At 40.0% G+C, this 15,013-nt stretch overlaps 1 protein-coding gene across 4 annotated transcripts in view; it reads left to right on the top strand.

Moving 5' to 3' along the window:
• LOC133541980 (glutamate receptor ionotropic, kainate 2-like) overlaps positions 1-15,013 on the top strand; it is a 336,785-nt gene that overhangs the window by 314,067 nt on the left and 7,705 nt on the right. For 3 of the 4 annotated variants that reach the window (XM_061885731.1, XM_061885734.1, XM_061885730.1), the window contains one exon: positions 4,867-5,117. In XM_061885731.1, the coding sequence (XP_061741715.1) occupies positions 4,867-5,117 (251 nt within the window). Of the gene's footprint in view, positions 1-4,866; positions 5,130-15,013 lie in introns of those variants that run through there. The other variant, XM_061885733.1, reaches the window with a different exon arrangement.

Genomic DNA, 15,013 nt, shown 5'->3' with positions numbered 1-15,013 from the left:
TTAGCAAGCTAATGTTAGCATGCTACCATGCTAACAGTTACCTTTTGTCACATACCAAGTTATGTGACTGGTGTAAATGGTTGCACAACTAGCGCAAAAAGTTAGCAACCTAATGTTTGCAAGCTAATGTTAGCATGCTACCATGCTAACAGTTAGCTTTTGTTACATACCAAGTTATATGACTGGTGTAAACGGTAGCAAAACTAGCTCAAAAAGTTATTATGCTAATGTTAACAAGCTAATGTCGTCATGCTACCATGCTAACAGTTAGTTTTTGTCACATACCAGGTTATATGACTTGTGTAAATGGTTGCACAACTAGCTCAAAAAGTTAGCATGCTAATGTTAGCAAGCTAATTTTAGCATGCTACCATGCTAACAGTTAGCTTTTGTCACATACCAAGTTATGTGACTGGTGTAAATGGTTGCACAACTAGCGCAAAAAGTTAGCAACCTAATGTTTGCAAGCTAATGTTAGCATGCTACCATGCTAACAGTTAGCTTTTGTTACATACCAAGTTATATGACTGGTGTAAACGGTAGCAAAACTAGCTCAAAAAGTTATTATGCTAATGTTAACAAGCTAATGTCGTCATGCTACCATGCTAACAGTTAGTTTTTGTCACATACCAGGTTATATGACTTGTGTAAATGGTTGCACAACTAGCTCAAAAAGTTAGCATGCTAATGTTAGCAAGCTAATTTTAGCATGCTACCATGCTAACAGTTAGCTTTTGTCACATACCAAGTTATGTGACTGGTGTAAATGGTTGCACAACTAGCGCAAAAAGTTAGCAACCTAATGTTTGCAAGCTAATGTTAGCATGCTACCATGCTAACAGTTAGCTTTTGTTACATACCAAGTTATATGACTGGTGTAAACGGTAGCAAAACTAGCTCAAAAAGTTATTATGCTAATGTTAACAAGCTAATGTCGTCATGCTACCATGCTAACAGTTAGTTTTTGTCACATACCAGGTTATATGACTTGTGTAAATGGTTGCACAACTAGCTCAAAAAGTTAGCATGCTAATGTTAGCAAGCTAATTTTAGCATGCTACCATGCTAACAGTTAGCTTTTGTCACATACCAAGTTATGTGACTGGTGTAAATGGTTGCACAACTAGCGCAAAAAGTTAGCAACCTAATGTTTGCAAGCTAATGTTAGCATGCTACCATGCTAACAGTTAGCTTTTGTTACATACCAAGTTATGTGACCGGTGTAAATGGTTGCATAACTAGCGCAAAAAGTTAGCATGCTAATGTTAGCACGTCAGCAAGCCTCAAAGGTGTATGGCTGCGAAAATAGGGGAAAAAATGTGTCAAATTAAATGATAAACTTAGCTTGCCAGCATGGTATCGTTTGCATGCTTATAGTTAACAAATGTCACATACCGAGCTATATGACTCTGGTGTTAACGGTTGCAAACCTATCTCAAAATGTTATTATGCCAATGTTAGCAAGCTAACGTTAGCATGCTAACAGTTAGCTTTTGTCACAGGTTATATGACTGCTGTAAATGGTTGCGCATCATGTATTTTTTTCATTGAAACATGAGACTTTTGTTCGATCTTATTTTAATACATTTGATAATAAATTGGATTTTGCATGTATGTCGGCTTAGGACAATCCAATTTAGTAATGTTAATTCTGCTGCTGCGTTAGTGTTTTTCCAAAGGTATATTTTCTAATTATTTCCTCATTAATTACCATAAAAACAATGCCAAGGAAATGTCATAATGAGTGTGCGCTGGGGGGGGGGGGGGGGGGGGGGGGGGCTTAGAAGTTGGGGCTTAATGCCATAAGTGTCAAATTATGATACATTGGCAAAAAGTGAGTTAAAAAAACGGGACTGACGTTGTTTTGGCGCAGTTCCGGCCGACATTAGCAAGTTTTGTTGATTGACTACCTCTTTGTAATCCTGTCTCCCATTTTCCAAAGGGAGACAGGTTTGGACTACAGGCAGGCCATTCGAGTACCCGCACTCTTTTACTATGAAGCCACTCTGTTTTAACACGTGGCTTGGCATTGTCTTGCTGAAATAAGCAGGGGCGTCCATTATAACGTAGCTTGGAAGGCAACATATGTTGCTCCAAAACCTGTATGTACCTTTCAGCATTAATAGTGCCTTCACAGATGTGTAAGTTACCCATGCCTTGGGCACTAATACACCCCCATACCATCACAGAAGCTGCCTTTTCAACTTTGCCCCTAGATAAATCCGGATGGTTCTTTTCCTTTTTGGTCCGAAATACACATTGTCTACAGTTTTCCCCCAAAAATTTTCAAATGTGGACTTGTCAGACCACACAACACTTTTCCACTTTGCATCAGTCCATCTAAGATGAGCTCGAGCCCAACTAAGCATTTCCGGGGTGTTGTTGATAAACGGCTTTGGCTTTGCATAGTAGAGTTTTAACTTGCACTTACAGATGTAGCGACGGACTGTAGTTACTGACATTGGTTTTCTGAAGTGCTCCTGGGCCCAGGCGGTGATATCATTTACACACTGATGTCGCTTTTTAATGCAGTACCGCCTGAGGAGAAGTGTTTGATGAGCATTCTTCAACATTCTCAGTCTTTTTTGCCACATGTGCCAGCTTTTTGAAAACATGTTGCAGGCATCAAATTCCAAATAAGCTAATATTTACTTAAAATAAGAAGGTTTTCCAGTCTGAATGTTAAACATCTTGTCTTTGCAGTTGAAAAGGATTTGTAACTGACAGTGGTTTTCTGAAGTGCTCCTGAGCCCATGTGGCGATATCCTTTACACACTGATGCCGCCTTTTGATGCAGTACCGCCTGAGGGAGAAGTGTTTGATGAGCATTCCTCAACTTTCTCAGTGTATTTTGCCACTTGTGCCAGCTTTTTGAAAACATGTTGCAGGTATCAAATTCCAAATAAGCTAATATTTACAAAAAAATAACAAGGTTTACCAGTCTGAATGTTAAAAATCTTGTCTTTGCAGTCGAAAAGGATTCGTAACTGACAGTGGTTTTCTGAAGTGCTCCTGAGCCCAGGTGGTGATATCATTTACACACTGATGTCGCTTTTTAATGCAGTACCGCCTGAGGGAGAAGTGTTTGATGAGCATTCTTCACATTCTCAGTCTTTTTTGCCACATGTGCCAGCTTTTTGAAACATGTTGCAGGCATCAAATTCCAAATAAGCTAATATTTACTTAAAATAACAAGGTTACCAGTCTGAATGTAAAAATCTTGTCTTTGCAGTCGAAAAGGATTTGTAACTGACAGTGGTTTTCTGAAGTGCTCCTGAGCCCAGGTGGCGATATCCTTTACACACTGATGCCGCCTTTTGATGCAGTACCGCCTGAGGGAGAAGTGTTTGATGAGCATTCTTCAACATTCTCAGTCTTTTTTGCCACATGTGCCAGCTTTTTGAAAACATGTTGCAGGCATCAAATTCCATATAAGCTAATATTTACTTAAAATAACAAGGTTTTCCAGTCTGAATGTTAAACATCTTGTCTTTGCAGTTGAAAAGGATTTGTAACTGACAGTGGTTTTCTGAAGTGCTCCTGAGCCCATGTGGCGATATCCTTTACACACTGATACCGCCTTTTGATGCAGTACCGCCTGAGGGAGAAGTGTTTGATGAGCATTCCTCAACTTTCTCAGTGTATTTTGCCACTTGTGCCAGCTTTTTGAAAACAAGTTGCAGGTATCAAATTCCAAATAAGCTAATATTTACAAAAAAATAACAAAGTTTACCAGTCTGAATGTTAAAAATCGTGTCTTTGCAGTTGAAAAGGATTTGTAACTGACAGTGGTTTGCTGAAGTGCTCCTGAGCCCATGTGGCGATATCCTTTACACACTGATGCCGCCTTTTGATGCAGTACCGCCTGAGGGAGAAGTGTTTGATGAGCATTCCTCAACTTTTTCAGTGTATTTTGCCACTTGTGCCAGCTTTTTGAAAACAAGTTGCGGGTATCAAATTCCAAATAAGCTAATATTTCCAAAAAAATAACAAGGTTTACCAGTCTGAACGGTAAAAATCTTGTCTTTGCCGTTGAAAAGGATTTGTAATTCATTGTATTCTGTTTTTATTTACTATTTACACAACGTGCCAACTTTACTGGTTTTGGGTTTTAAGTTGGCAACAGTAACGATCCCTCCTGCGCCGTCTTCTTATTCTCTGGCAGACCAGGTGCATTATGTTGTTTGTGTGAGCGATGGTGAACACATGTCAGTCTAAACGTATTAGACCATAAAGTCTGCCTAGCAACAAGAGGTCGGTGTAAGGTAAACGTCAAAAAAACAATAAATTGTTTACCTTTTGTTGTTGTGGTGTGTGGTTTTATAACGAGATGACAAAATCAAATATTTAGTCTTTGAGATTTTGTCAGGTTCACTGATGACATCTATTAAAACAGACGCGAAGCAAGGAATCACGCAGAGACAGAGTTAAATTTTGCTCAATTGAGGAAAGACGTTACTCTAGTTACAGATCCAAACTTCGCCCTAAAGTCTAGCCCGCATGCTTCCTCTATTTATTTGGGAGGTCCCTTGGTTACATCACTGAAGCTGTCGCTGATGGAATGGGGGTTAATCTCGACAGTTTCAGTTAGACACAGCATATGATCATAAAAGAAATGCAAATGTGTTGACGCTGGTGATATCGCCTTGTCTCTGCGGACACGGACACTGATACCAGACTGGCTTGCAACCTTTTGGATTGCCTGCCTTGCACAGACAAAAAAAAATTCCACTTCAGCACAATTGATAATAACTATAGCAACAGCCCTTAAGCATAAGAGTTGTGTGATAATATATACACACATTTTTTTTTTTTTTAACAATTCAGTCGGCTGCTGTTTCATGGCTGCTCTGTCCTCCCCGGCAGGCTCTCCGTACCGAGACAAGATCACCATCGCCATTCTGCAGCTACAGGAGGAAGGCAAGCTGCACATGATGAAGGAGAAGTGGTGGAGGGGCAACGGCTGTCCAGAGGAGGAGAGCAAAGAGGCCAGCGCTTTGGGGGTGCAGAACATTGGAGGCATCTTCATCGTGTTGGCAGCCGGACTGGTGCTGTCGGTCTTTGTGGCCGTGGGCGAGGTCCTGTACAAGTCCAAGCAGAACGCCCAGCTGGAAAAGGTACCAATTTAGTTTTGTTACAAATTGGGCTAAAAAAAGTACAGTACAGGCCACACCTTCTCCTCCATTCAATAGGTGTCTTTATTTTGATGCCTTCAGGGACTATTGTCCCTGAAGGCATCAAAACTATGAATGGAGGAGTTATGTACTTAACAAAAAAAAAAGGTATAGTAACTTAAAACATGTTTTATGTTACAGTTTCTTGAAAATAGCCACTTGTCGGAAAAATTGTATGTAAATGACCCAAAAACTTTCCGTTCTGAGTTCCCACACTGCAAAAAGTCAGTGTTCAAAAACAAGAAGAAAAATACATAAACGAGGGGTATTTTACTAGAACTAAGCAAAATTGTCTGCCAGTAGAACAAGAAAATTTGGCTCATCAAGACTTTCCAAAATTAGCTAACCTCACTGAACCCAAAAAGACCTTAAAATGAGTATATTCTCACTAATAACAATCAATCAATCAATCAATCAATGTTTACTTATATAGCCCTAAATCACTAGTGTCTCAAAGGGCTGCACAAACCACTACGACATCCTCGGTAGGCCCACATAAGGGCAAGGAAAACTCACACCCAGTGGGACGTCGGTGACAATGATGACTATGAGAACCTTGGAGAGGAGGAAAGCAATGGATGTCGAGCGGGTCTAACATTATACTGTGAAAGTTCAATCCATAATGGATCCAACACAGTCGCGAGAGTCCAGTCCAAAGCGGATCCAGCGAGAGTCTACTATGCAAAGCCAAAGCCGTTTATCAACAACACCCGGAAACGCTTAGTCGGGCCTGAGCTCATCTTCGATGGACTGATACAAAGTTGAAAAGTGTTCTGTGGTCTGACAAGTCCACATTTCAAAATTTTTGGGGAAACTGTAGAAACGTGTCTTTCGGACCAAAAAAGAAAATAACCATCCGGATTGTTATAGGCGCAAAGTTCAAAAACCAGAATCTGTGATGGTATGGGGGTGTATTAGTGCCCAAGGCATGGGTAATTTACACATCTGTGAAGGCACTATTAATGCTGAAAGGTACATACAGGTTTTGGAGCAACATATGTTGCCTTCCAAGCTACGTTATAATGGACGCCCCTGCTTATTTCAGCAAGACAATGCCAAGCCACGTGTACTACAATATAAGTACCTATTTTCTATTGATTCATTGGAAAAAAACAGCAAAGTTATCTGTTGGCTGTTATCTGTTTTAATTATGAGACACAATTGTGGCATAGTCATGTTTTTTGTTTTTACATGCTTTAAAAAAAGTAGTTGTCATGATCTGTGGTCTGGATTATGTTTTTGTTATATATATATATTTTTTTGGACTCTTTTAGTTCCCGTTTGCGCTCCCTTGTTTTGTGCGGTTACCATGCCGACTTATGATTTTCACCTGCCTCGGGTATTCGGATTGCGGACCTGTTTTTAATCAAGACCCTTTTTTTAAGCCTGTCTTTGCCAGTCAGTCGGCCTGGCGCCGTTGCTGGTTTCCATGCGTTACCACAGTTCATGTCGCTTGATTCACGCCGTGTCCACGTAAGTCGTGTTTTATTTCTTGCCGCATTTTTTTGTGGGTTCCGAGCCATTGTTTATGTTGTTTGTTCCATGCCACAGTTTTGTGTTTGTTCCAAGCCGTAGTTTGTTTGTTTACCTCATGCCCTGCCCAGATTTGTAGTCGGATTAATAAGTATGATCCTACTTTCACACCTGGTCCGGAATAGTCCGTTTGCATCCCGGGAGAACAAACCCCGCAGCGAGCTATGACCCTCCCCCTCTTGACAGTTTTATACTCGTGAGGATGCAACAGTTGATATTCTAGTTTCAAGCATGTTTTACTCAATATAGGTCATCAAATCTCAGCAACAAGCTGTAATATCTTACTGAGATCATTTAGGACCAAAACCCTTAAAACAAGTAAAACACTAACATAAAATATGCTTAGTGAGAAGAAAAATCCTATCAGTCAGAAAATAAGCAAAAATCACCCTTATTTGAGATATTTAATCTTACTTAGATTTCAGTTTTTGCAGTGCAATGAACAAACAAGAAGCTGTCTTTGTTGCACCAAGCAAAGGCTTGGAAAATTCCATTGTGTACGATGGGATTATCTATTGTCATCGAACACCTGCTCAAGCTGAATACAGGACCAGCCCAAGCCCGAGGCATCTTTTTCTTTTGTCTTCAACGTGACCAAAAACAAGAGATGTTTACATACCCCCCCATTCCTTTGGAGGCAGATGTTGTTGTGTAAACAGGGAGTGTCCAAATAAAAGAGGAGACGTGAACCTTTTTTCGTCAGCGCGTGGTGGAAGACTGTACGGAGAGTACAGTCGCCACGTCTCTCCTCAAATTGAGCAAAATCGAATTCTGTCTCTGTTTATTTCCTTTCTCCTTGTCTTGTTTGATAGATGTCATCGATGTTTGAAGCTGACACCACCCTTACTTTTTTGCAGACTCTTGGCATTCTCTCCATGAGCTTCAAGAGGTTGCACTTGCACAGGTGTGCTTGAAGCTCATGGAGAGAATGCAGAGAGTGTGCAAAGCCGTAATCAGAGCAAAGGGTGGCTACTTTGAAGAAACTAGTATATAAAACATGTTGTTAGGCCTTGGCAAAAAATGATGACTCGGTTGCCGACGGGGAAAACGATTGACGCGAGTTTCTGAGAACTCTCTTGCCTTCAGTGACAATCTACAATGTCACGAAAGTAAAAATAAAATTAAAATTAAAATAAAGAAAACACATTGAATGAGAAGGTGTGTCCAAACTTTTGGCCCGTACTGTACGTTCTTCTGACCATAAAAAAAGATAGAGTTTTTAATCGATGCTAACATGCTATTTACCGGCGGTACTAAAGCAGACATGGCACAGAGATGTATGGATAACCTGCAGATGCATTTGCAACGATAAAGCCAACAAAATCACAAAGGTGAGTTTTGTTGATGTTGACTTATGTGCTAATCAGACATATTTGGTCGCGGCGTGACTGCCAGCTAATCGATGCTAACATGCTATTTACCGGCGGTGCTAAAGCAGACATGGCACAGAGATGTATGGATAACCTGCAGATGCATTAGCAACGATAAAGTCAACAAAATCACAAAGGTGAGTTTTGTTGATGTTGACTTATGTGCTAATCAGACATATTTGGTCGCGGCGTGACTGCCAGCTAATCGATGCTAACATGCTATTTACCGGCGGTGCTAAAGCAGACATGGCACAGGGATGTATGGATAACCTGCAGATGCATTTACAACTATATTACGTTTCCTTCCACCCACATTTAATGCGAAACAAACACTTACCAATCGACGGATTTAAGTTGCTCCAGTGTCACAAGATGCGAAAGTCCTGATCGTTTGGTCCGCACATTTTACCGGCGATGCTAACGCAGCTATTCGGCCATGCTATGGCTATGAATAGCGTCAATAGCTATTTGTTCAATAGCTTCAGTTTCTTCTTCAATACTTTCATACTCCAACCATCTATTTCAATACATGCGTAATCTGTTGAATCACTTAAGTCGCTGAAATCCGAGACTGAATCCGAGCTAATGTCACTATATCTTGCTGTGCTATTCGCCATTGTTTGTTTACATTGGCAGCACTGTATGACGTCAGAGGGAAATGGATAGTGGTTTCGAAGATAGCGAAAGTAAGGCATTTTAGGGATATTCCGGGACCGGTAAAATTTTGAAAAAAACTCCAAAAAATACAACAAGCCACTGGGAACTGATTTATTTTTTAAATTGTGATAATGTTCCCCTTTAAAGGAATTAATTTCCCTATTTTGCCATTTGAGGAATCCAATTCGGTTACATCTGTTTCCACTGTGGTGTACAAAGCGTGCGAGACATGTTGCGTCAAAGATGACCTAGATCAGGGGTCGGGAACCTTTTTGGCTGAGGGAGCCATGAAAGCCATATATTTCAAAATGTATTTCCGTGAGAGCCATATCATATTTTTTAACACTGAATACAACTAAATGCGTGCATTTTTAAGTAAGACCAACATTTTTTGAGTATAGTAACATTTTTTGAGTATAATAAGTGGGAGAGTGGCCGTGCGCAACCCGAGGGTCCCTGGTTCAAATCCCACCTAGTACCAACCTCGTCACGTCCGTTGTGTCCTGAGCAAGACACTTCACCCTTGCTCCTGATGGGTGCTGGTTGGCGCCTTGCATGGCAGCTCCCTCCATCAGTGTGTGAATGTGTGTGTGAATGGATAAATGTGGAAGTAGTGTCAAAGCGCTTTGAGTACCTTGAATGTAGAAAAGCGCTATACAAGTACAACCCATTTATCATTTATCATTTATTTAATAACATTGTTGTTCTGAAGCTAACCAATAATAAATCAAATGTCATGTCTGTTGATCATGTTTTTGTTTGGCCATGTGCTCTTTGTCTTTTGGACTCTTTAAGTTCCTGTTTTTTTTCCACTCCCTAGTCCGGTTTCCTTGGTTACTCATTTTGTCCACCTGTCTCTGGTGGACAAAATGCCCGCTCACCTGCTTCCCGAGCACTAATCAGAGGCGGTATTTAAGCTTGTGTTTGCCAGTCAGTCGCCCTGTGCTGACTTGTTTCATGCCTTGCCATAGTTTCGTGCTTCATGCCATGCCATGTAAGTTTTGTTTGATTTACGTTCTTAGTCTGTTTATGCGTTAGCTTTCTTCCTTAGCCCAAGTTATGCCCCCGCTGTGAGCGATTTTTGTTTGTATCTTTTTTTAGTTTAAATTAAGTCATGTTTTTACCTAAATGCCATGTCCCGAGTAGTCCGTCTGCCTAAATACTTCTTACCATTAATGCGACTTCTTGAACAGGTGCGGTAGGAAACGAATGCATGGATTTAAATGCATGAGAATGTTTTATATTTTCAACGTTATTTTTAGCACTGTGAATTCCAGCGGAATTATTCATAATTATCGTGTTAAGCAATGTCAGCTAAGATTTATCTGAGAACCAGATGCAGTCATCAAAAGAGCCACATCTGGCTCTAGAGCCATAGGTTCCCTATCCCTGACCTAGATGCATGTTTTTGTTTGCTGTTTTTTTTTTTGTTTTCGTCCTCGTCCGCCATCTCACTGTTGATTAGTCGCTGTTTTTCTTACCTTCTTCTTATGATTCCCGGCACATCTCTGCTAGCATTCATCACCGTCCACGAGACTGGGTCACAGTGTTCAGATCATTCCAAATGCCACCGCATCCTCGCTGCCAAGCGAGTTGATAATTTACGGCCTCCCGCCTCCTCCGTTCTCTCAACCTGTAACCTTGCTCCAAGATGAAACCCAACAGCATTTTGCGCATTTTTTTATATATTTTTTTCCCGCCGCCTCCGTTTTCACAAAAGGCAAACTATATCATTCATGCAGCAGTCAAATTGGATGTATAAATGGGAGAAAAATACCTGCCGTCCAAGCCGCCTACAAGTCACACTCCTACACACTCAATGGGATTTATCTTCTGGAAGTGTTTTTTCTTGCAATTTGTCTCGGAGACATTGTAGCCATGAACGCTTTATATCATATACTTAATGCAAGGACGGAGGTTTGACATTTTGTCAGGTTGCATAACACATAAAAGGTTGTTGTTTTTTAAAATGTCATCTTTTATGCTCCGCAACCGAATTTGTTCTTTACATTAATTTGTAGGTACAGTGGGTTTCAGGACCCAAACTTTTTACTTTATATATAAATGATATTTGTGAGGTTTCGAAAATTTTACAGTGCGTATTATTCGCAGACGATACAAATTTATACTGTTTAGGACGGGGGTGGGGAACCTTTTTGGCTGAGAGAGCCACGAAAGCCAAATATTTCAAAATGTATTTCCGTGAGAGCCATATCATATTTTTTAACACTGAATACAACTAAATGCGTGCATTTTTCAAGTAAGACCAACATTTTTAGAGTATAATAAGTCTCTTATCCTTTTTAATAACATTGTTATTCTGAAGCTAACCAATAATAAATAAAATGTCATGTCTCTTGGTCATGTTTTTGTTTGGCCAAGTGCTTTTTGTCCTTTGGACTCTTTAAGTTCCTGTTTTTTTCCACTCCCTTGTCTGGTTTCCTTGGTTACTCATTTTGTCCACCTGTCTCTGATGGACAAAACGCCCGCTCACCTGCTTTTCGAGCACTAATCAGAGGCGGTATTTAAGCTCGTCTTTGCCAGTCAGTCGCCCTGTGCTGACTTGTTTCATGCCTTGCCATAGTTTTGTACCTCATGCCATGCCAAGTAAGTTTTGTTTGATTTATGTTCTTAGTCTGTTTATGCGTTAGCTTTGTTCTTTAGCCCCAAGTTGTGCCTCTGCTGTGAGCGATTTTTGTTTGTAGATTTTTTTAGTTAAAATCAAATCATGTTTTTACCAAAATGCCATGTCCCGAGGAGAATGACCCCGCAGCAAGCTGCAACCCCCCCCCCATCGTGACATAAAATACTTCTTACCATTAATGCGACTTCTTGAACAGGTGCGGTAGAAAACGGATGGAGGGATATAAATGCATGAGAATGTTTTCTATTTTGCACGTTATTTTTAGCACTGTGATTACCAGCGAAATTATTCATAATTATCGCATTAAGCAATGTCCGCTAAGATTTATCCGAGAGCCAGATGCAGTCATCAAAAGAGCCACATCTGGCTCTAGAGCCATAGGTTCCCTACCCCTGGTTTAGGAGATGACTTGAACATTTTAGCCAATAATATTGAAGAGGAAATGGTTAAACTAAAATTGTGGTTTGATATACATAAATCATCTTTAAATTTGGAAAAGACTAGATATATGGTATTCAGTAATAAAAGAAAGATAGCAGTTAGTTTATCCATAAAAAATGTGAAAATTGAGAAGGTGTCTGAAATCAGATTTCTTGGGGTCATCTTAGATGAAAAGTTGACATGGAAAGCTCATATAATGCATGTGAAAAATAAGGTATCTAAAAGCTTATTTTGAACAAGGTTGAATATAGTTTTCCATACAATCAATCAATCAATGAGTTTACTTATATAGCCCTTAATCAACACAATGAGAATGTTATATTGCTCAATTATTCTACCTTATTTCAATTATTGTGCAGAAATATGGGGAAATACATATCATAGCAACGTAATGCCTTTATTTCTTTCACAGAAAAGAGCAATTCGAATCATTTTTAAAGTAGGATATCGAGACCACACAAATCCACTCTTCTTTAGGTCAGGATTACTAAAACTAAAAGACATTGTAGAATTGAATACACTATTAATGATGTTCAAAGCGAGAAATAAAGTTCTTCCGAAGGACATACAAAAGTTATTTGTGATCACATCTGAAGATGAGAACCACAGAAGGCCGTACGACTTTAAACATCCAAGAGCGCCAACAAATTTGAAACAAATGTGCTTGTCTGTTGTTGGTGTGAAAGCATGGAATTCTCTAAACAAAGACTTAAAAAGCTATGAGAATATATTTGTATTTAAAAAGAGTTATAAAATGAGAAAACTGAAATTATATCAAACTGAGTTTTGATTTAGTTTGGACGTGTCATTGTGAAAGTGCTTAAAGGAAAATGGAAAAGTATGTTGGAGTTTGGGTGTTGGTGGAGGGAACTGTTATAAAGTCATCTAAAATACTGTAATTTGTGTTAAAAAAGGGGCAGATAAATATAAGAATATAATTCTTCCATCTGCTCCTTTCTAATCATGGAAAAAAAACAAAAAAAAAACAATGAAATTGTCAATTGTACGTGGCTTGTAAATATGCATTTTCATGAAAGGAATAAAAATAAATGATGATGATGATGAGTAGTACCGTATTTTTCGGACTATAAATCGCCGTTTTTTTCGTAGCTTGGCCTTGGGTGCGACATATACTCCGGAGCGACTTATGTGTGAAATTATTAACACATTACCGTAAAATATCAAATAATATTATTTATCTCATTCGCGGAAGAGACGAAGAAAATGTCAGAAATCGTCACACACACGTCAACCAATAAGAATTTGGCAGAAGTGCATTGTGGGACATGGAAATGCCGTAGCTATTAAAATGGATCATTTTAACGTTGGCGGTAACTTATAAAAACTGAGAAGGGCTGAACAAAAATGGCACCGAAAAGCAAATCGTGTACTGCAGATTACGAGCTGGGCGTAGTGAAATATGCAGCAGAAAACGACAAGAGGAAGCGGCGCATACCTTTGAAGTTGGCGGAGTTGTTTAGAAGCGACATCGAGGAAGAAGATTTCTTGGGATTTATCGATTAGGAGTAACAGATTGTTTGGTAAACGTATAGCATGTATGTATATATATATATATATATATATATATATATATAGGTGTGGGAAAAATCACAAGACTACTTCATCTCTACAGAACTGTTTCATGAGGGGTTCCTTCAATCATCAGGAGATTTTAATGGAAGCATTCACACACAATAGTTTATATAGGGCACAGAGTGGGTGGGTACAGGCAGGCGTAGGGGCGTGGTTATTGGCTCATGTGTTACCTAGGAGGTGTTTCCGTCTGTGGCGGCATGTTGAAATGATTTCACTGCGCTTGTTGAGGGATGATAGATCTGGATGATATATAATAAACAGTTTCTCTTTTAAGCATAGGTTGCATCTTTTATTACCACTGTTGTAAGGTGTGCTGGATGCAAGAATTTGCCATGTTATTGAATATTCAACATTATTGTCTTTGAGGTTCCAAATGTGTTTGCTGAGTTCTGTAGAATTCCGCAAAGTCTGGTTTCTAAAGGAGGCGTTGTGATTATTCGATCTTGTTTTGAACGCTCCTTCGGTTAATCCTACGTACGTGTCGGATGTGTTAATGTCCTTGCGTGTTACCTTTGCTTGGTAAATGACTGATGTCTGTAAGCACCCTCCGTTGAGAGGGCAATCAGGTTTCTTGCGACAGTTACATTCCTTATTGCTTTCAGAGTCGTTTAGTCTGGGGGTGGGGCAGTCCTTTTGCAATTGCTTTGTTGTGGTTTGAAATGATTTGTTGTATGTTATTCATACAGCTGTAGCTCAATTTAATGTTGTTCTTGTTGAATAATTTTCTTAGGGTGTTGCCTTTGGGGAAGTGTTTGTCGATCAGAGTGAGGAACTTGCGGCCGATGTTGGTTGAGACGTCTTTGCTGAATGGCGGATTGTGCCAGATGATGTTGTTTTGTTTTCTGTTCTTTTTTGGTTGGTTTCCTGGAGTGGGTTCATAGGTGAGGGTGAAGTTGTATCCGCTTTCATCAAGTGCTTTCTGGTACGGGGGGGTTGCTTGGTCGAATTCAGCTTTGCTAGATGACAGCATCGATAGACTTTTATTAATTCCGGTAGGTATTCTTTTCGTGGTGGTGGGTGGGTGGTTGCTGTCATGGTGCACGTATTGGAGTGTTGTGTTGGGTTTCGTGAATGGTTGGTAGCTGTTATTTCTCAGGTTGAAAGTGACGTCGAGGAAGTTGACGGTTTGCTTGTTGGCTTCAATCGTGATCCGTAGGCCGTTTTCTTTGAAGATTTGGCATATGCGCTTCTTGGTGTTCTCGCTGCTCCTTGGCGAGGCGCGGCACACTGCCAGTCCGTCATCGCGGTAATTGAGGTGATTGAGGCAACCCCTCATGATTGAGGGAACCCCTCATGAAACAGTTCTGTAGAGATGAAGTAGTCTTGTGATTTTTCCCACACCTACATATTGCGCTCTACCACGGTATCGAGCACTATTCTCTGGATAATCCAATCAAGACATGACGAACAAATAGATTTTAATTAGATTTGGGCGGGTGGCGGTTGAACCATCCAGAAATATTTGATATACATGGTTCTGGGATCGGTATCCTTTGCCATTCAAAGTGCCATTTAAGACCCGTGTCACAAAGCGAAGAAGACAATAAAAGACGCTATTATTCTCCTGAAAAACTGCAGGTAGTAACTCAGATAATAAA

The sequence above is a fragment of the Nerophis ophidion genome, linkage group LG24 (assembly GCF_033978795.1).
Source record: "Nerophis ophidion isolate RoL-2023_Sa linkage group LG24, RoL_Noph_v1.0, whole genome shotgun sequence".
Lineage (NCBI taxonomy): Eukaryota > Metazoa > Chordata > Actinopteri > Syngnathiformes > Syngnathidae > Nerophis > Nerophis ophidion.
This window is presented reverse-complemented; position numbering and strand designations above follow the sequence as displayed.